This window comes from Anas platyrhynchos, chromosome 2 (assembly GCF_047663525.1).
Source record: "Anas platyrhynchos isolate ZD024472 breed Pekin duck chromosome 2, IASCAAS_PekinDuck_T2T, whole genome shotgun sequence".
NCBI lineage: Eukaryota > Metazoa > Chordata > Aves > Anseriformes > Anatidae > Anas > Anas platyrhynchos.
In genome coordinates this window covers 19,357,237-19,378,131 of record NC_092588.1, presented here as the reverse complement: position 1 = coordinate 19,378,131, position 20,895 = coordinate 19,357,237, and the positions used below count along the sequence as shown (strand labels likewise).

The following is a 20,895-nucleotide window of genomic DNA, read 5'->3' as shown; positions in this document are numbered from 1 at the left end:
GCTGCTGTCCAGTCAGCCAGCCCTCAGCCTGTACTGCCACATGGGGTTGTTCTGGTCCAGGTGGGTCTTTGCTGCTACTCAACTTCAAGCAGCTGGAGAGATGAGGGATGTCAGGAGGCTTCTGTTGCGTCATTATCAGCTCTTCCCCTTCCTTCCAGTGCATTGAGGACTTTCCCTAGAGTTTGGTCCTTCCTAAGCTTGCTGAGGGTGCATATTTTCATTGCTACTGAGCAGATTAAACAATACAGAATACTAGTGACTCCCATGGTTTATCAGTGGCTAACATTTGAATCACTAGCATCAGCCCTTTGAGCCCAGCAATCCAGGCAATTTTTCGGTTTTGTCTTCATATGCTCAAGACATAACTGATTTGACTGCAAGGCAGCACAGTGTTAAAAGCCTTTGTGAAATACAGATAAATGGCATCTACTACTGTCTGCCCAAAATGAAAGAATTTTAGTACAAAGAAACATTCTGTACTGAAAACCAGAGTGCAGTATGATGCATATGAAACTGCCCTTGTCTTTCATGGTTTCCATGTATTTCTAACAGAGTGTGAGTGAGGAAGTAAAAGCTCAAAGTGGAATGAGGTAGGAAGTATCTTCTGCATAGATCAGGATAGTAGACAGCCAGTACAGAGGCATGGGGAAGGGAAGAAATAACCAATTTATTTGATGTGGTGAAACTGAATGGAGGACTAATATGGTTATAAAGAAGGAAAATGAAGAAATCTTGACGGAATAGGACACTGCAGAAGCAGAGTATAGATAAAACCAACTGTAAAGCACAGGAAACTTCTAACTAATTAGACTACTGCCATTTCAAAACAGTCCTCAAACCTGGCAGAGACAAAATGGTAGCAGTTTTCAAGATACATCTCACTTTATGGATGAACTAGTGGAAGGTAGTTGCCAGTAAGCTTAAAGATGTATCTGATTGCATGACTAAATGAGCTACAGAACTCAGAAATACATAGTTTTGTCCACAGTAAAGCAAAAAAAAATGATGATGACCTGAACCATAAGCATTTTGTAGGTCATGCACTATAGCTGAACTATTGAGCTACTTTAACATACTCATTTAAAGCCCAGTTCCCATCTACTGAAACGCATAATGATGAATAGCTAACCTTGAAACATTTGTCCTTTGGCTTACTCAGAATGCTAGTATGGACTGTATGCTTAAAATGAAAACTAGACTTGAGAGGGTGGATCCCTCTATTCCAGGCCTCTAATTTTCTTGTTTGTAGTTTGAAATTCCGTGACATGATTTTTGTGATGTTTGTCACTGCATAGTCATTCTGTGGTATGCAGGCTTTTGTCCACAAGGCAGATATGAAGGTCCGAGTGTAATGTGACAGTGCATAATGTGTTCAGGATGACAAGGAGATGTTATTAGGGATACTTACTCAAATAAATATATGTTTCTTCTAGGTAAGAAATCTGTCAGAATACCTTGTGTGTGCTGTTTGAGGTTGTAGGCTTCCCTATGGCATATGAACAGACACGTCAGATGTGCTGACACTCTTGCTTAGTGATCTAAGGATTTCCCAAGGGAAGGATGGTGATAGAGTATTCATTTGACAAGTTGAAGGCAAGATGTCATTGCCTATAAAATAGTCAACATTACAGTATGTGAAATGGCATCTATATAATGGTTTCAGGCATGATGAGTTTTTTTGGGGCAAGAGTCTCCTTAAGTAACCAGGTACTCACAGACTATTTGAAGTTAAACATCTTATGTGGTAGAGACTATGCTTGAAGAAGTGATAAGACTTACAAGTCCTTACTGTCATCATGAAAAGCAAGAAGTTTATAGGTTGATGGGAAGAATGATGTAAAGATGTAACAAACTGTCACAGCAAATAAATTGATCCAGCTACGCTATCCTTTGTATGCTTGAGGAATACTTCTAAAGTTTTGCATGTAACTACTTGACTCTGAGAATGCACAAAATACAATCTATTCTTTATCTTTTATAAGAGAACAATGGAAAGTAGTGGACATAAAATGAGTGCTAGTAGTTTAGTTTATTCAGTTATAAAACTGGATGTTACAAATATTCCTTTTTCCTTGCCTTGCAGTTGCATGGGTAGAGTGAACCATCGCTGCTCAAGAGCCAGTCATGTGTGACTGGGCTCTGTACTCAGGACAGTGGCGAGTATCTGGCCAAACTCCTTGTAGTAGGGGCAGGTAGATGGGGAGCTGCTGGACTTGTGGTTATCTTCCTTTGCACTGTGGTAGGATCTCTAGAAATTTTTAATATGCTCTTACTACATGGGACATCCATTTAATCTCTTCACCAGCTGTTTTAAGATGCTTTCATATAAATGATGATTTTGAGTCTTTCTCAAAATCACATTATCTGCTGTAGTTACATCCAAATGACTGTTTTAGTCCTTTAGCCAGCTTGTTGCACCCAGAGCAGCATGTTCTAGAGCTTTCTGACTAAAGGCTTTCTGGCTGTACACCTCCTGCAAAAATGGAGGTGGCATTTGGAGTGAATGTGTTGATGAGCAGCTGTGTGATGGACAAGCAGCTCCTGAAGCTTTGGAAGTGAATGGAAAGTACAGGATAAAAATATTGTGGGGGTTACTGGCCTGTAGTCCTGCTACCTTTGTTTTTAACTATCTTTACTGACAGATAGAAGAGTCAGAACCTGTTAAGGATTCTGAGATTTGCTTCTGGTTATTCTGCTTATGAAAGCAAACCAGGTTCAAAGGATTCATTTAATCTGGATGTAAAGAAGGTTTGAGAGGACTTTGGGGGTGTAGAGTGTGGGTTAAGGCATGCAACTCAGATTGACTTATAACTTAACATCCTGATACTGGTAACTTTGTGCTTCTTTATCAGTTCTACATTCATCCTAGAACACTAAGATGCATCAGACTGCTAGTGCCATTGGTGTTTAATGTGTAAGTTTGCTATGTCTACTCATAAGTCTAAAATCGCCTACGTGTGCATTGTCCTTGCCAAAACAAACATCTTTTAGCACTTCTTGTTTGTTATCATTGCCCGTTTTTCCTTCATTATTCTCCTCCACTTTTTTCTTTCTTACCTTTTTACTTTTCTTCAACTGTCAGTGGAATTATTGTCTTCCTGTCTCCATATTCAGGTAGTGTCAGTGGCTGAGTATCACCGCAGGATCGATGCTCTAAATAGCGAAGAACTGCGCACACTCTGCAGACGTCTCCAGGTGCACTCTTCAGTAGTTTAAAACCCATCTCCAGATACTAAAAACATCTTTCTTTGTAGTGTCTTTGATCAGGGCAAGTCCCATATTAAGTGGGTTTGTCTTGTCTACAACACTACAAGGATCCAGCAGAAAATTCCTTTGTTTTGGATGTATTTAATTGTGCAATGCTATGATGGAATGCAGTAACTTTATGATGAAGTTATTGCTTCCAACTCTTTCAAACAGGAATTTTCTGTCAGAATTTGAAAACTTGTTCTCAGTACTGCTTGGAGTGATGTGTTTTAACTTCCATTTTAGACTGGTGTGTTGTGTTAGATAGAAACTTTCCTAAAAAGAATGCAAAACAGGTGAAGAATCTAAAAACTGTTGCATAGTTGCATGGATGTTTAATTTTATGTAGGGATTATTCATCAAGAATCTCTCAGTATTTGGCAAGTATGAAGCTTCACTTCTGTGGAATAGGTAAGTATTTATTGCATTATACAAGCAGGTAACTGAGGCAGTTCAACATGTCAAAGGTTATACAAATGGAGCTGATAACGGAACTTCCTTTATCAAAAACAGTATTTTATTTTGGATTTTTGAAGGCTTACTGATGTGGACTGGAACTGATACTTGCATTCTCTTTAGGTGTTCCTTAGTTTGATAGTTGTACATCTCAATTCAAAGTTTTATATCATATCTAACTTACTGATTGAAAGCATAACATAGAACTCTTAAGAGCTCAGTTGTTTTTTCCTGTAGTAATTGGCTGCTGAAACTTTAGAAAGTTCATTTCATGTTTATTTTTTTTACTTTAATCTTGTTTTTTTAAACCATTATGTAATTATGCAATCTCTTCTTAGTTCTTTTATTTCAATTTATTTAATACTTAGTAATTTGCTACCTAAGCATTTTATAAATAGCAAGGTTGTGTAAATTGATAGTGAGCATAAACCCAGAAGCTGCACTTCTACAGGAAAATCAAAAATTCTGCAGAGAAGATAAATTCCCATTTGAGAACAAAACAGTTGTCTCTGACAAGTGTTGGTGGGGAATCTTTGTATTAATATCCTGGAAATACAACAGTTCTTTTCAAATAACTCTCACCTGGGATGCCCCAACTCAAGATTTAAGCTGACTTGAAAAAGCTGATGTGAAGGCCACAGCCTGTAAGCTGTGCATGCTCCAGACTCTGCTCTGAGGCTGTTTTTTTGGTTTGTGGTGTAGACAGCCTGACAGTTACTAACTGCAGCAGCCCCTGGAATGTGCACATAGGTCAGTCTGCTTAATGGAAATTGAGCAGGAAATACATGTGCAGGTTCAGAGCTGCACTTGGTTCTGTCAGATAGATAGCCTTCTACGTCTGCTTCTACAAAGCAGTATTTTTCCTAGAAAGTTGCTCTACCGTGTTCATACAAAAACAAGTCTTTAATACAAATTATTCATGTTTGCGTGGTGTGCTTTAATCAATATTGAAGAATAACAGGGAATAAACTTTCTGCTGTACTCTTGAACATTGCTGAGGCTTTTACAGAGTTGAAGCAGTGTAAGATGTATGAGAGGTATGTAAGGTAGAAAAGATTGGGCTACTAAATAACATCTTCTATAGATAGCACAAATGCAATATGTGTGTCATCTTTGTATGTGAGAAGTGCAGATACTTTTTTTCCTCAGGACACAGAAATTAGTGCATAGTTGACACTAGAAACAGTTGTCACCCTCCACTGAAAAATGGAAGGCCTGAGTTTTTTGCTTACTTGATTGTTGCTTTTTAAGTGTACCTTTCCTTGAGCTTAGAATTAATGTTGCAATTAAGTTATTGCACGCATATACTTAGAGTGCATATATATACAACTATTTTTAAGTAACAGGAGTTCGTGATAGAAACTTTTTTCATAGCTCTTAAGGGAAAGAAAGGTGATAACATGGGGTTGGATTTCTTGCTGGGGTTTTCTTGCCTTCCTCCCAGGTGGCTATATTTGTTTAAATACTCCTATGTGTATTCCAGTGTTTTCTTTTATCTAGCTTTTATTTAGTTAACTAAGAAAGTTCTTTCTGAAAGGCTTGGCAAAGTTTATCACAGTGGTACATGAAATACTGTAGTTGTCATGTATGTTTTTAATATGAGCTATATGGCAAACACAGGTGTTTTTTTGTTCTGGAAATGGCAGGTATTTCCTTAAAATTTGCAGGATTCAGGCTTTGAATATTTCAGTCTGACCTTTAGTGAAACTTGATTTAGGCTGCTAAATTTTTCAGGTGTACTCGTTCTTGTTAAGGCTTCTTTATTTATTAAATCTCTGTTATAATAAGTCTTGCTGCAGTGGTTTATGTTGCTAACTTCCTTAACTTTCAGTCCTGCACTTTTGTCAGACTAAGCTATTCCCACAATAAGCTTTAACTACTTCTGTAGCAAGATTTATAAAAGGAAAACTGGTTCTTAGTTGGTCTAGTTTTTGTTGCATAGCATTTTAGCTTGAAAGTGCTAATGAATGCAGACTAAGCTAAACAACTGCTGTGATTTATGAAATCTGATGCATTTTGTGGCCTTGTGCCATCTCCAGCAAATGGTGGTCATCAACTGATTAGGGTAGGTGTATGGGCAGGGGATTTTAAACTACTGCAGGAGAATTGAATAATGCATCTCTACCAGATCTCCAAAGATCAATATGCAGCATTAAGTGTTACTGCTTTCTTCTCCCCACCCCTCTCAGCTGTCAAATCTTTCTTCTTTTTCCCATAAGTACTCTAGAAGATCAGCTCATAAAGTAGCAATGTTCCTAGAGCTCAATTCAGATGCTTTACTCAAGGTGTTTGACTGCAGTCTTTTCAAATACGTAGTAGAGATGTGGAAACTTTCACAGGTTAAAATCTCAGCAGAGATTAATCTTAAAAAAAAAAAAAAAAAGATACAGAAACTGCTGGGATTTTTTTATTAATATTTTGAAGTTTAAATTCCTTTTCTGAGCTCTTTAAATTATATTTAATGTGAATGATACAATGGAATTAAAATGCAAGCGTGTGCCTTGACCTCAGAAGAGCATTTGACTCCTTCAGCTGTCTGAAGGATTTATTTTAGCGTAAAACCGTGGCTTCTTTCTGAGTAGGTAACTGTGTAATTTAATGTTAATATATTGTTGAATATTGGCTTGCTAGTGGAAACAGTGACAATCTTGCTTAGATCAAATTAATGGATTTTTTAACTTTCAAAGGAGCTGCATAACTATAAATTGGTAACTGCATGGTTTTAAACCTGCAAATTGTATCTTCCCTGCTGATGATATTGCAAATACTTATTTTTCTGTGATTCTTTTTGTAGATAACAACAAGAGAAGATACAAATTCAAAACAGGCAACAAACATAAAAACAGACCTGGAGCCTGAAGCATTCCGGCCAAATCTTAGTGATCCCAGTGAATTACTCCAGCCAGAACATATAGAAAAGGTATTTACTTACTTACATGATTTTTTTAGTGTTGTATGTTGATGCTTCACAAATGATACGGCATAGTGTAAAACACACCAAATAATTTAAGGCCTTGTGTGGTACAAATGCATGTCAATACTTTGATAGCAAAAACTTTAGTTTTCTCCTATCACACTTTTAATATATCTTGCTAACATTGCCTCTATTTCATTCTTTTTGACAACAGTGTGGTGATCACTGCAGTTCTCATTGTCCAGTCCAAACTCATCACACTATATATGGTTATTGAAGGTTTGCATCAAGGGTTATGTTCAAAGGCATGGGAACAGGAGAGCAAGCATCTTTTATTCTTCAGTTTGTTACCTGTTGACTTGAGTAATATACATGTAGTATACCAGTACTGAGATGTAGTATTGCTATACAAGAATAACTACATGCCTTTACTGTCTTTAGATAACTTCAAGACTTTACCAAACATGTACTCATGTGGTGAAACCATTCTTCTCCTGTAGATCACTGGTAGAGCTGGGAGAATAAACTTCCTTGAGAGACCGAGGATAGAAAATGTGGGTGAAACTTGTAGGCTGACTGGAGTTTCTTAAACTAGCTGTTAAGATTGCTTGTAGTAGCTCAGAAGAATATTATCAGCCTTTACTGGTATGCAGTATGTTTTTACAAATAGTAAAAATAAATAAGTAAAAGGATTGTCATTTTCCTCTTAACAGCTTACAAAGTCTCTTCCACCGCGGACTATTGGATATCCATGGACTCTTGCCTACAGTACTGCCAAGCATGGCATGAGTTTGAAGACTCTGTATCGAACTATGCTGGGATTAGATACACCTGTGTTGTTGGTTATCAAGGACAGTGATGGACAGGTAGGAAACTGTGTGAAAGTTGGAACCTGAAAATTGATTCCCAATTTTGGGAATTATAAAGGAAAGGAGGAAAACTTATGTGTATCAAGATGGTTTCCTTCTTAGTAGTTACAATAGAGGCTTTTAAAAAAAATGTGATTCACCGTCAAGGAGTACTCTGACATACTGTAGTTCTGGGAAATACTATAACGATACTAGTTCACTGTCAAACTGTGACTCTTATAATATTATTGAATTTACTCTTACTATTCTTTTTGTAACGTACTTATAACACTAGAAATGATCTCTAAACTTCTGATGCCAGAAGGTCACGTTGAGTTGGAATGTCTTTGCCAGCTACTGCTAGTACATTCTGTGTCTGCAGCCAACATCTCTCTCCCATTCAAGGGCTATGGGATCTTTACTGCATGACGTTATATTCCTTGATTCTCTCTCTGTGGTGTAAATTTGAGAAACTGGATCACATCTTGCCATTTGAGTAGCAAGCATGCTCTCTTGAGGATTCTAATAAAAGATAAACATTACAGGCAGCATGAGACTTTGATTCTTTCTTACTGAATGTCCTGTGCTCTCTCATGCAAGTAAGTGACACAGCCACTGCAAAAGCTAACTTTACTTACCTGTCCCACTTTGGTAACCACTGTTTTTATTTTCAGGAAGCATGGGCTCATATCACCTCATATCATTCAGGGGGGCTGAAAACTGTAAATAAAGGGTATGTTTTCTAATTCGAGTCCCAACTCATGTTTTGTTTTTCCCATTCTGTTTCCTGCCTCATGGATTCCCTTATTTAAAAAAGAAAAATCTCTTCTAAACCTCTGTGCTAATACAGAATTTTTTTTCCAAGATAAATTCTTTAAAAGAGAACTTTTCATTACTTCTTAATCTTGAAGATAAAAACTATTCAGTAGACTTGATGTCTCGAGAGACAGTCAGCCTCTTCAAATGTACTTTGGTAACTTTTCTTCTCTAATTCTGTTATTAGCTTCTCAAGATTAATTTCTGCATCCTACAAGTTACCTGCTTCCTGGTACCAGATTATCTGGCCCAGAGCCAAAATGTTCTGTTTCAGATAGGACTGTCCTACCACCAGCGTGTAGTATTGCAATGCTGTTGAAACTATTCAGATAACTTCTCATAAATATCTCAACTTGCATGTTGAAAAAGCACTCTGTTTGCCCAACTGAAACAGGGAATTCAAAACTATGACATTTTTTTATTTTTTTTCTTGTTTTTGAAGCAAGCCATGACTAGTGTTCTCAATTTACAGGCTCTAGTCTGGGAAAATTGATGAAAGTGTTTGGACTTTTGAGTCAAGTGGGCACCAGAACTTAACACTTTTCATAGTACTCAGAGCTTGACTGGATGAGACCCTGACCCAAGCCAATATAGCTTCAGAATTAGTCTTCCTTTGAGCAGGAAACTGTACAAGATAACTATCTGACGTCCATAACAATTTAAGTTATTCTAATCCTACATAAATTATTCCAGTATTTATAATTGAAGCAAGCTTTAAAGTATCTCAGTCAAAAATCTGTAAAGTTCTCCATTTGGTTTGGAGGTGTGCTAGCTTTGTATTTTACAGGTATACAAATAACAGCACTGAGATGATCTGATACGGACACAAATAAATGCTTTGTGAAAAGTTCATATCTATGTAGAGGCTGGACTAAGATGTTTTAAGATTGGCCAAACTCTTTACATTATTTTAACAGTTAATTCCTGAGAAGGAGCATCAGTTTTTAATTAAATCTCATATTTACTTCAGAGCAGGATGTAAAGTTAGTCCTGAATGTATTGATGTGAACTAAGTCATGCACTAGCTACCTAAATGTAGCTACCAAAGTCATTCAAGGAGTAACTTGAGCCATTAAAAGAAGTTTGGGTCCAGAGACTCTGATAGTTTGAAGCATATAAATTAACAAATAACTGGAATGGTTCAATATCTTCCTTTTGTTATGAAGCTGCTGGAAAATATTAATGTACCTGTTTTCCAAGCATGGAGTTTTCTTTATTTCAACAACCCATTTTGTTTTCTTAACGAGTCAGTATTTCTTAGTTTGAATCCAGTATGGATTTTTACCTTGAAAGATACTCTATTTAAATTCAATTACCTGTACAGTAAGCACAGTCTGAGGTCACGAGATCTTTGACAGAGAAAGAAATTCGACCCAGATTTCTGAAGCGCTAACCTACTATGCCAAACACTTGAAATCATGAAATGGAAAAATGTCTCATATTTTGGTGTTGTTTTTTTTTTTTTTTAGAGATTACTTTTTGTTTATAATAAAAAAATTGGTCAATTTCTAGATTTTTTAGAGATAACATATTCAAAAGTAAATGTTTAAGTAAAAAGTGAGTAGTTGTTTCTGCAGAACTCTATCAATAGACAGAATAGACTCCAGCAATCATACCTTGTTTGGCTTCTTAATCTTTAATCTTAACAGTAGCAGCTGAACAGGTATTAAAGATCAAGTAAAAATGCAATACTGTCTTGAAGTTCAGATTCTGTTTTTTCACAAAACATGCATGAAGCTGGGGTGGTTGAAGAAGTAATTGTTTCTTGTGACACTGAGGTAACAAATGAAACCCTAGAAGAAGGTTATGTTACTAAAGAAACGTATTGCTGGAAACTAGGTATTTGGTTACTCTAATCTTCTAGTATTTAAAGATTATCTCTGATATTTGGCCAGTAGTCTCTGAAGGATGATGAACCAATACTTCTTAAAGTTCTGATGGAAGCCCTGATTTTTATAAAGAATTAAGCCAAGTAAACGCTTTTAGCAAAAACCAAATAAAACATGTAGAAAAGAATCCTTTTTCCAGCCTTTACTCAGAGTTTTCAGTAATACCCAAAGTACCAATTTAGAATGATTGACTACTGTAAATTTAAAATACCATTATCTAATCTGAATCATTGTGTGTTAGGTGAGGAGATATCACAGACTGAAACTAAGCTGACTATTTTTAGAAAAAGGATTTTAGAGTTTGTGGTCTTTATAGTAAGATAAGTATTATCTCACTTAATTCTGAAATCAAACAGCAATTTTAACTACTTTTTCTGTAACTTAATTTTAGCATTCTTCACAAAATTGCAGAGGGAAAGTTTTGCATGTCTTTGTAGCAGTCGACTGAGTGACTCTAATTGTTTAAGCCAGCTGATTTTCCACTAATATGAAACAACAATTTAATTTTTATCTATTTAATTTTTATTTCTTTCTGTATTGATGATGATCACTTCCTCAGCCATCATGCCATAATTGAGAGATGCACTTCTCTGATTTCCTTCTGTTTTTAATCTCGTTGCTGCTGCTTGAACATATGATCACTTAATGTTCTGCCCACAATTTATTGTAACACCTGCATCGGATGTTATACTTGGACAGTTCTCATATAAACTTTCTCTGACCTAGGAGGCTATCAAGCCAGTAATGGGCTAACAACAACAAAAAGCTGTAGGTTGTAAAAATATTGGGAATAATTTCAAGTATAATTTTAATAATTTCAAATTAAAAATAACCAACCAAACAATATTTTCTGGAAAGTAACAGGAAACTTTTTTTTTTATTTAGTGTTCCTTCATTTTGGTCTAATTTGGTTGATTTCCCCAGAAAGTAAAATGTATATATCCATTTCTTTATCTCATACAGCTGTTTTGTTCATGCTTAAACTGTGGGATAACAAAGAAAAATGTCTTTACAGTATTTGTTCCTGTATGTTCAATGAAATAACTATCTATGCAAAAGAAGTATTGACATAGTTCTTCTGTGATCTTGGATTAAAACTTCCTTTCACATTCTTGAACAGCAAAAAATCCAACTCAGTTGTAGAAAATTGTACTTCAGTGATTAAAACTTGACGTTTTTAGACCGAATTTGCTGTTTAACAATGCATTTGAAATGTGAAAAGTGAGCACCTTTAGCTGACTATAAAATTTTGTTTCATCTGCTTAAGTAAGCTTAAAAACAAACAAACAAAAAAAAACACTACAAAGAATCTGATTTTAGTGTAAATATTTGTCAAAAGTATGCTCCAAGGTAAAGTATCTTGTCAATGTAGTGATGTTCTTAATAAATTAAAAATAAAGTAGTAAGGAAACCTCTTCAGGTATTATGGTTTAGAGGAAATTCAGTGTGTAAATCCTCTCTGCTGCTCCATAATAATAAGTTGAGGGTCTCAAAATTGACTTTTAGAAGTGTGTAGTACTACCTGCACCAAAGTAATTTGTTTGCTGTTGTGCATAATTACTTCAAAATTATTAAAAGTTTATTGTAGGAAATTAGTATTTGAATTCAACAAAAATGTTTCAGAAAGTGTGCTATTGACATGATTGCTCTCAGTTACACTTTGAAGACATAATCTTATGTGCGTTATCAGGACCTTTGATGAAAATTATCCTTAATAATCTCCTGAAGAACAGTAAATGATAGCTTGGATGTCTCATAACCGGTCGAAGATTATGTATCAAGGGGAGGAAGATGCTTTATTTTATAATAAGCACATCATTCCCTTACATTATTCTCCTTTAAAGCTTGCAGCCTTTTATTTCAACTAGAAGTTTGAAGTTTCTGAACAAGAAACTTTCCAGACCACAAAAAATTCCTGAGAAGTACAGAATTCTATAATAGCAGTTGTTCTGAACTGGTATAAAAACCAAGTCAACTTTAAAACAGTCTTTGCACAGAGCTATCAAATATATAATCTTTGAGTTCCTGGTCTGAAAGTTGTGACTTGAAGGAGCTTGAACTAGTTTCATATATATTAATGGCTACTACAGACCTCAACATGGAATGCGATGCTTGGAAAACCTACCTATGGCTATGGAGCTTCTTAGGATGGGCAGAAGAAAATACCTTGATTTATATCCCAAACACTGGATGTCAGGACATGAGCTTTAGTGCCTCACTCTCATGTGTCATGAGATTTACTGTTTAACGTGAATTAAAAAAAAAAAAAAGCTTTTTTTTTTTTATACAGGCAAATAGAAAGTGCTAGTGGACTGCTTTGATATTTGCATCTAACTCTGCTTTTGCAGATGCCGAAACAAGTTTTCTACTAGCAACAGAAAAACTTTCTAAAGTTTCTATCCTTAGATTTAAAAAAAAAAATATGTTTTTTATTTTTATTAATTTTTTTTGGTATTGACTTAGTGAGGGAGAGTCCTCTTACGTTCTTTTGTTTATTGTATCACAAAACATAAATCAGTGCACTCAGGACCATGATAATGTTTAAGGTTTATAATCCTGTAATGAATTCAAGATCTGGCAATGTTTACAACATGACTGATATGCTTATTAGTTAATACCGATCATCATTGACTCTCAGATGCTGTGCAGTTTTTCTCAAGTATTTTCTTTTGTGTTTTTATTGTTACAGATTTTTGGTGCACTAGCATCTGAACCATTTAAAGTGAGCGATGGATTTTATGGCACTGGGGAGACCTTTTTGTTCACTTTTTCTCCAGATTTTGAGGTAAGAAGATATACCTTGGTATGGCTTAACTTTCCCCCTTCCCCTATGTGCATTATCTCCTAAGATACTGAATAAGTGTAACAGTAAATAATAATAATAATAAAAAAATAATCTAGGATTTGGCACAAAAAAGCCAGCATACAAACTTTTCCACAGATTCAGTAGGTGCTCAGTAAAATGGTAGTGTTTGCATAGTGAAAAGCTTCCTTAAGCTGACTCATTATCCTCAAGATTTTTCTGCTATTTAAAATTCTGCTACATTTATCTAAAAAATTCAGAAATGATGACATCATTTTAAAGGCTGTATCATCTAACCTCTTTGTGATTTCTTGGCATTTTTCATTGTGTAGAAGCCTTATTGCTCAAGGAAGTCTAGAGTAGTGTTGTTTTAAAATAGTATAAAGAATAGACTTTGTTCTGCTTCTGTGTCTGCATTTATCTGTTCTCAGAGTTTTTGTGTGAATTTGGTAACCTTATTAAATTAACATATACCATGTTTATTATTGTTTGATTTTCCTCAACCCAAACAAAGTTCACATATTCTAATTTGCTAGTCTGTTTTTTTCATTAGGTTTTCAAATGGACAGGAGACAACATGTTCTTCATTAAAGGTGACATGGACTCCCTTGCTTTTGGTGGAGGAGGGTAAGTTATAACTCATTTAACATTAGGAGGAATATTAACTGTCTATGTGTATCTTCATACTTTTGAAAAGCAAGCTTAGAATTTGTTTGACATATGAGCTTTCAATAGTTATCAAAATGTGAATGATTTAATGTCTTATGCTCACCTTCTAATGTTTGGTAAACTTAGAAGGTTTGTCTTCAGTGTAGTGTGACATCAAGTTACTTGCATGAGTCTTGATATATACCAAATGGACACAAGATACTTGCTTCTTAAGGCATGTAAATATGAAAAATAACCACAACTACAAAAGCCCTGCATTTAAATGGTACCATTCCAAGACATGCTAGTCTTTAGAAACTGTTCTATTCCTTTTTTTCCCCCATGGAAGTACATAAGCTTATAGGATATTTCCTATATTCATTATCCGTATTCTTCTCACATATAAAAGTAGTGGTATACCTTTTTCTTAATGCAAATGATTACTATGGAAATCTGTTTTTTTTTTTTATTGCTATTTCAGAATACTAAAATATTCCCAAATTAATGAGGAAAAGTCCTTTGCAGCTTTAAATTTATCAACAGAAGTACTTGTGTTGAAAAAGAGTTCTATAGTTCTTGTTCCCAAATTCTGAATGAAAAGTAAATTCAAACATTTAATATTAATCCCCTCAATCTTTCATATTAATACGTTGTCTGTCTTGCAGTGGGGAGTTTGCTCTTTGGCTCGATGGGGATCTCTACCATGGAAGAAGTCATTCGTGTAAAACATTTGGGAATCATACACTTTCTAAGAGAGAAGACTTCATTATTCAAGACATAGAAATTTGGGCTTTTGAATGAGTATTTAACTATTTCTACAGGGTATTGTCCCAAACCTGAAATTAATCAGTGCAGCTCAAAGTCCTTATGAGCAATATAATGAACCTGTTTACCTTTTTTTTTTTTTTTTTGTAAGTTTTCAGCATGACCATCAAGTTGTTATTTTGCAGTAGCAGACTTTTTTTATGCTTTCATGTGTGTAATATACTGTCCTACTTTTTCTAAGCTGTAGACACTTTTACAAAACACTGACTGTAGACTAAAAAAAGAAATCAGTTACTTCGAACCTTGCAGCCTACAAACTTTGTCATCCTTTTTACAGTTGCCTCCCATGTTTCCCACACACATCTTTCTGTAATCCTGCTAGGGGGCTGCTTCATTGAGTATAGTTTATTATTTTTGTATTCAAATTATATCTGTGAATGAAGTTGCCCTCTGTGAACCTACATAAGAAGAAAGCTGTGTGTGGGTATTTGGCAGTAGTATTACAGTGATTGGTCTGGACCAATGATGGGTAAATTTGTATGGTGCCACAAACAGACAAGATGCCTAGCATTCCTTCTTAACACATACCAGGACACATATGATCAAGTTAAGATATTCAGAGTCAACAGTGCCACTTGTCTTGTTTTTTTGTTCATGTTTAGAAAAAAGTCAGTTAAACAATGTGTTCTAGCTGCATGCTGATTGTATTAAAGAGTGATTTGCACATGCTGTTAATGATCTGCAGGTTTGGGACAATTACTGACAATATTGAGCTACATGGCAAAGATCTTTAAAATAACAGGGTAAAGTAAGAATGTGATAGTTCCACAAAATTAAAAGGCTAAAGCAAGTAAAACTCAGACAACTTGTAGCTATAGTAGGGCATTAAAAGTACAAAGATTATGAAACAGATGCATCTTTCTTCAACATAGTCAGATATATGCTGTTATACTGTTGTAGCCGTGTAGCACATCAACTCCAAGAATATAGCTTATTCCTGTCCAAAGAAAAAATAGTTGTGATGTTTTTTTGAGTGGGTCTATGTTGTAAATTTACAGTTAGCACCAGCTCTGATTAAGATGAGACAATGTACTATAGGTAGACAATATCGTAATTCAGTAGACTTGTGGAATATGCAAACTTACTGTCATGTGACCTCAAAAAAATGACAGGCTAGTATACAGTTCCAGTAGCTCTTGTCCACTTTTGTAGGAAAATTGATAAGCCATTGTGGCAATAACAGCTCAACAAAACTGTTTGTTTCAAAGCTTTTATTCTATGTTCTGCAAAAAAAAAAAAACAAAAAAAAAAAACACAAAACAAAAAAATTGCTGTTAAGTGTGACAGTGACTGACTTTGTGCTGAAATTTCAGCTATTTCAGATAAACATTGTATATTATCTTGTAAATTAATGTTTAAAGTAGTTTTGTTATAGAAAAGTGTTGATTGACGGGTTGCTTATAGCACTTTAAATTATTCTAGAAATGGAATAAAAGCCAAATGGGTTGGCTTAAGTAGATGTAGTTGTATATTTCAAAATAATTAGATCTTTGGGAAGTTTTAAAAACTTATTTGAAGACAGCTTACTGCTATGGTAATGAGAAAGGGCAGATGGTTCATCTTATAATATGCTAATGCTCAATATGAATAGAAATACAGGGCTTTGTTTCCTGTCTCTATGTATAGCTCTCTATCCTTATTAGAACTTAGTACAATGTGTAGACTAAATGTTTACAAAATAAGGAACTGTAAATAAATTAAAATGGCTTTTCTTCCCTTTGGTCTTCCACAGCAGTATTATTGTCTTTGTGGAGTTAAGACTAATTATTGCAAAAAAATAAATCCTGTAATGGATTTTAAGTACTCTAAGGTCACAGTGATGTATAGCAAATAAATCTAAATATATGTAAAAAATAAACTTGAGTTGGAGTTTATTTAGAAGTTGGAGTTTACTTAGAAGCACAAATGTAGGTTATTGCTGTTAGTTCAAAAACTTCACTAAATATATAGTACTCATACACTCATCCTTAACTTCTTACTCTTTTGATGTGTGATAGGTATTTAGAAAATGCCTGGAGAATTTCTATAAGAGTGTGGAAGAAGAGGGAACAAAAATAAAAGTGCAAGGGGCTTGGGTCTTGTTTAATTGGAATTGCGTGCCTGCTTTGAATTCCTTTCTCCTTCTAATAACATTGAATGATAAATGGCTAGTAATAGCATACTGAAGTGTCACACAGCTTTTAGAATTTCTTTGGTCCTGCTTTGTCAAATATGTATATAATTAGCAACATACATATTTCTTTAAGAGTACTAAAACCAATCAAAATAAGAAACTGCTTAAGTCTACCTTTTTGTCCCCCCTCCCCTCCACCATACACACACCCTACCCCTCTCCAAATAAAGAACTAGAACAAGTCAGGATGTCAGTGCTTTCCATAGAAAGTAAAATGTAAAAATTAAATACCAGATTGTTTTGATTTGAAATACATAATGCAACACCTAATTGAGGTTTGTTCTGTTCTTGAGCCTTCAAACTGCATACAGTATCGACCTTTTTTCCTTTCCTTCAGCTTGTGGACCATGGTTACTTCTTGAATTCTAGCTGTGAGTTTAAGTATAGATACTTGGCTTAACTGTGGGAGTAAATAGTAACTGTAGTAGTAATTGTGTGTGTAATAAACTTTCCTGTCAGTTATTTAACATCAAGGTAAAATTCTTCCAGTGAAGAGTATATTCACGTCAACATGGGAAAATTCCCAAATGTTAAGCATTTGAGTAGAGAGGAGCAGTTGGTACTCTGGAGAGAAGAGATAATATTCAGAAGAAGCTTCTCAAGCTGAAAGAATGAGGTAACAAACGTCCTGAAGTTCTTTGAAGACAAATGTGAAACGTGGCAGGGATGGAATAGCAGACTGAGGACTGTTGAAAAGGGAGCTTTTGCAGAAAAGGACTGAGGTATGGGATGAGACTGGGACAAGTTGAAAATGTCAGCCACGAGAAAGCCAACTACATACTGGGCTGCAGCAGAAAGAGCAATAACGGGTTGAGGGAGGTGGTTTTCCCTACTCTTATTGTTAGTGAATCTACATCCAGAGTATTGTCTCCAATTCTCATGCACTTAGTGCAAGAGAGATTGGCAAACTGGTGTAAATCCAGAGGAGAGCATCTGAAAAGAGTGGAAGACTGGAGCATGCATCCTACAAGAAGAAGCCAGGTTTGCGTAGCCTGGAAAGGAGAAAACTAAAGGAAGTTCTAAGTGCTATTTTCAATTACGTAATGGGGATTCGAAGAGAAGGTTTTCTTGGAGTTCTTAGGATCTTGGAAGTGTGCAGGGAAATTTTCACCTAAACAAAAGTAATTTGTTTTGTTTTGTTTTTCTCCCCACAGTGAGGACAAATAAGCACTGGAACAGGTTTCCAAAGAAGCTGTAAAATATCCTTGGAGGTTTTCAAATTTAACAGCATAAAGTCTTAAATTGCAATTACTGAGCTAAGTAATACTGTCAACACAAGTACTTCTTGTGTTCACACTATGCTTCTGCAAATAAATGTGAGGTAATACTGATCGCTCTTCAGCTAAGAACCAGAGATCTTCTCTCCATGCCTGGGATGCTGCAGGCTCATCTATCATATGAAATCTTATATATAACATACCTGAAATATTAGGAAGGGAAGACTTTCAGAATTCTCCAACTTTGTGAATTTTGTTTTGAAAGCCCAATGGGAAGTGGTGAGAGTGAAATACACTATTGTCAGTAATTTAAAAAAAAAAAAAAAAGTGTCTCACATTATCCTTGCTGGCAAAAATCCTTTAATTCAAGTGCTTAGTCTTTATCTGAATCACATGTTGCAAATAAACCCTACATTAGATTTTAAAAGCCATTATGAAGAACTATTTAAAGAATTACTATTACTCTGAAGGATTATACAAAAGCACATCAACCCCTTAATATCTAAAATACCTTTGAATCTTGGAAAAAGGCACATAATAATGGGAATCAAGAACAGTATAGTAAACAGTACAATAGTAATATTTGTGTAAATACTAAATTAAAGGAGCAGAAACTAATTTGAGTTGAAGTATAAACGACAATGGTTATACTTAATAATGAGACCATATGAAGAATCCACAAGGAGTAATGCATGTCTGTTAATGAAAGTCCATGAGTTTTGTTAATCAAAGAGCAGTTATAAGTTAACTTCTGTATGATACATATGAAATCAAGGTCACTAAGATCAAGATCACTATCGTTGTACCTTCTGCTTTTGATTCAAGAGGAATTTTTAGCAATATATTTCCTTTACGTCTTTCCTGGCAAGATTTGCTTCTGTTACTGTCAAGAGCTGAGCTTTGAAATACGCTGAAGGGCATATGAGCTGCATTTTGAAAGAGTTTGGTGCTTGGAAACTGATCTCTGTCTCTCAGCATACTACTCTTGGATTTATTCATTAACTAACTTGATGTTTTGCTGAAATACCTGGATTATTACTACATCATCTTTCAGGTCTAAATCCTGTTTGTGTTAGATTATACAAATGGAGTAATTAGACTACAAAAGACCATGATTTCTCACATGTGGCTTATACTTGCATCCTACTGCACACCTATGTATACTTAGATTAGGTTTAATCTGTTTATGCAGGAGTTAGCATATCTGCATAAAATCCTGTGTTTGAAGAGGAGTAAAAACTTGCTACTTAATATTTGAACTTAAATTTTATTTATTTTAAATCTCAAATCTTAAATCTCACTTATGTTCTTCCTTTGTAAATGAGCACACTTCATGGGGTGATTGGTTATTGCCATGGCAATGGGGAACTCAAGGGTGTAATTTCTCTCTCCATGAGAGTGCATGCTACTGCAATATGAAATAGAGCTGCACTGTGGTACCTGGAGCATGCATATATATGTGTGTCTATGTGTGTTATATATAAAGACAAGCTGATTGAATGGTGTACACTTATTCTTACTGTAGTAGGATCAAAGTGGTTTTGAAGTTGACGACTTAGGCCCTGTTGGCTGTCCCACTGCAGTGTCACATCTGTTTAAGCTCTGCTTTCCACTGTCATGCTTATGGCAAGGCTTGCAGTTCTTGTTGAGTCCATGTTGCAATAGTTGTGCTGCTAGTAGTACATGTGCTTTTGAACACTAAACTTTCAGCGTGCCCTGTGGTGGCAGGGCACACAACATCTAACTTAGATGTTGATATGGTGCAATGTATGCATAGCAGCTCAGTAGCTGTGGCAACAGAGCTTGCCAACATTTGTTCTGTGGTCAATGACAACTAAACATCTCACCACAAATGTTATTTTCAACTACAGCTAACCTAATTTTATTTCAGTAGCCTTGCCTTACTTCAAAAGTGAGCTGTAATAGTGAACTCTGGCTGTTGAGAAATTTTTTAAAGAAGGAATTACTGCATTGGAGGAAGAAGCTAACTTGCAATAGATGGGATATGCATCCAGTGAATGATCCATGCACTTAAAACAACTGCAGCAACTGCTGTAAGAAAAAACAGAGGTGTGAAAGTGAAATTTCTGTTTAAATTGAATCTGTATTAGAATACATGGAAGCTACGTTCAGAAGATGGAAAATGTACCTGAGAGTTTCTACAGAAGAGGAGGTGAAGTTTTTTGATTCCAAGGAAGGAACTTTGCTTTCTTAGCATACTGCACAACATTTGCAACAGCAAAACAAGCCTCAAACAGGAAAAGGGAGGAGATGTACCTATCAGGAAATGTTCTTTATCAGAAATAATCAAGGGTGATTAAAGTCTTTAGGAAAATAATGTGCAACTGTAAGCTACTATAACAGTAACCGTGTTGTTTACTCTATCTGAAAGGCTGATTGTTTTGTAAACATACAGTATCGCTTAGCCCCTTCGAATAACTATTTTAAGCAAGTCAGGAATAGGAAATCAGGTCTTAAAATCTCCAAAGACTGTTTTAATCAAGCCGTCTCTGACTTTCATCTTGCTATCCAGAGTTGAAGTAGAATATTTAAATTCAGCAAAGGTCACGCCAGTTTCACAGGAAAGGAACAGAGTTGAAATGGAGAATTTATGGAGTACGTTACATTTTATTCATTTATTTATTATGGAGTACTAAACACTTTATTTGCTGTTTTTTAATGAATTTGGATTTATTTTCTTCATCTACTTTGCACAGAAACTTGCCACATCTTTACTTCATGTAAAAGATCTTTTAATGAAACATGTAATCTGTATGAAACACTTCTATATATCATAAACTATATCAATACTTACACTTTTTGTGCAAGAGATATTAAATACTTTGTTTTAGCAGGCTTGCATGATGCCTCCTATTTAAAGGTAAATGGAGGAACAGCATAAGGCAAATCATTAGTCATTACATGTGTTATTTTCTTATCCAATTGGAAATAAATATTTTGAGTGGAAAAATTAAAGTGTAGGTCTTTCTTGTTGCAAAAAGCTGTTAACATTGCCTTTGGGATGACTATGAACATGGGAAGCTTAAGAAGTTACTTGCT

General features: G+C 35.3%; 1 protein-coding gene across 10 annotated transcripts in view; it reads left to right on the top strand.

Moving 5' to 3' along the window:
- Positions 1-16,303, top strand: part of OXR1 (oxidation resistance 1) — a 268,677-nt gene extending 252,374 nt beyond the window's left edge. For 6 of the 10 annotated variants that reach the window (XM_038173761.2, XM_027452596.3, XM_027452590.3 and 3 more), the window contains 6 exons: positions 3,115-3,195; positions 6,497-6,622; positions 7,330-7,482; positions 12,859-12,954; positions 13,526-13,599; positions 14,286-16,303. In XM_038173761.2, coding sequence (XP_038029689.1) covers positions 3,115-3,195; positions 6,497-6,622; positions 7,330-7,482; positions 12,859-12,954; positions 13,526-13,599; positions 14,286-14,421 — 666 coding nt within the window. In that variant the 3' untranslated portion in view covers positions 14,422-16,303. Of the gene's footprint in view, positions 1-3,114; positions 3,196-6,496; positions 6,623-7,329; positions 7,483-8,138; positions 8,198-12,858; positions 12,955-13,525; positions 13,600-14,285 lie in introns of those variants that run through there. The other 4 variants (XM_027452593.3, XM_027452598.3, XM_013105387.5 and 1 more) reach the window with 2 other exon arrangements.
- The last annotated feature ends 4,592 nt before the right edge of the window (positions 16,304-20,895 follow it).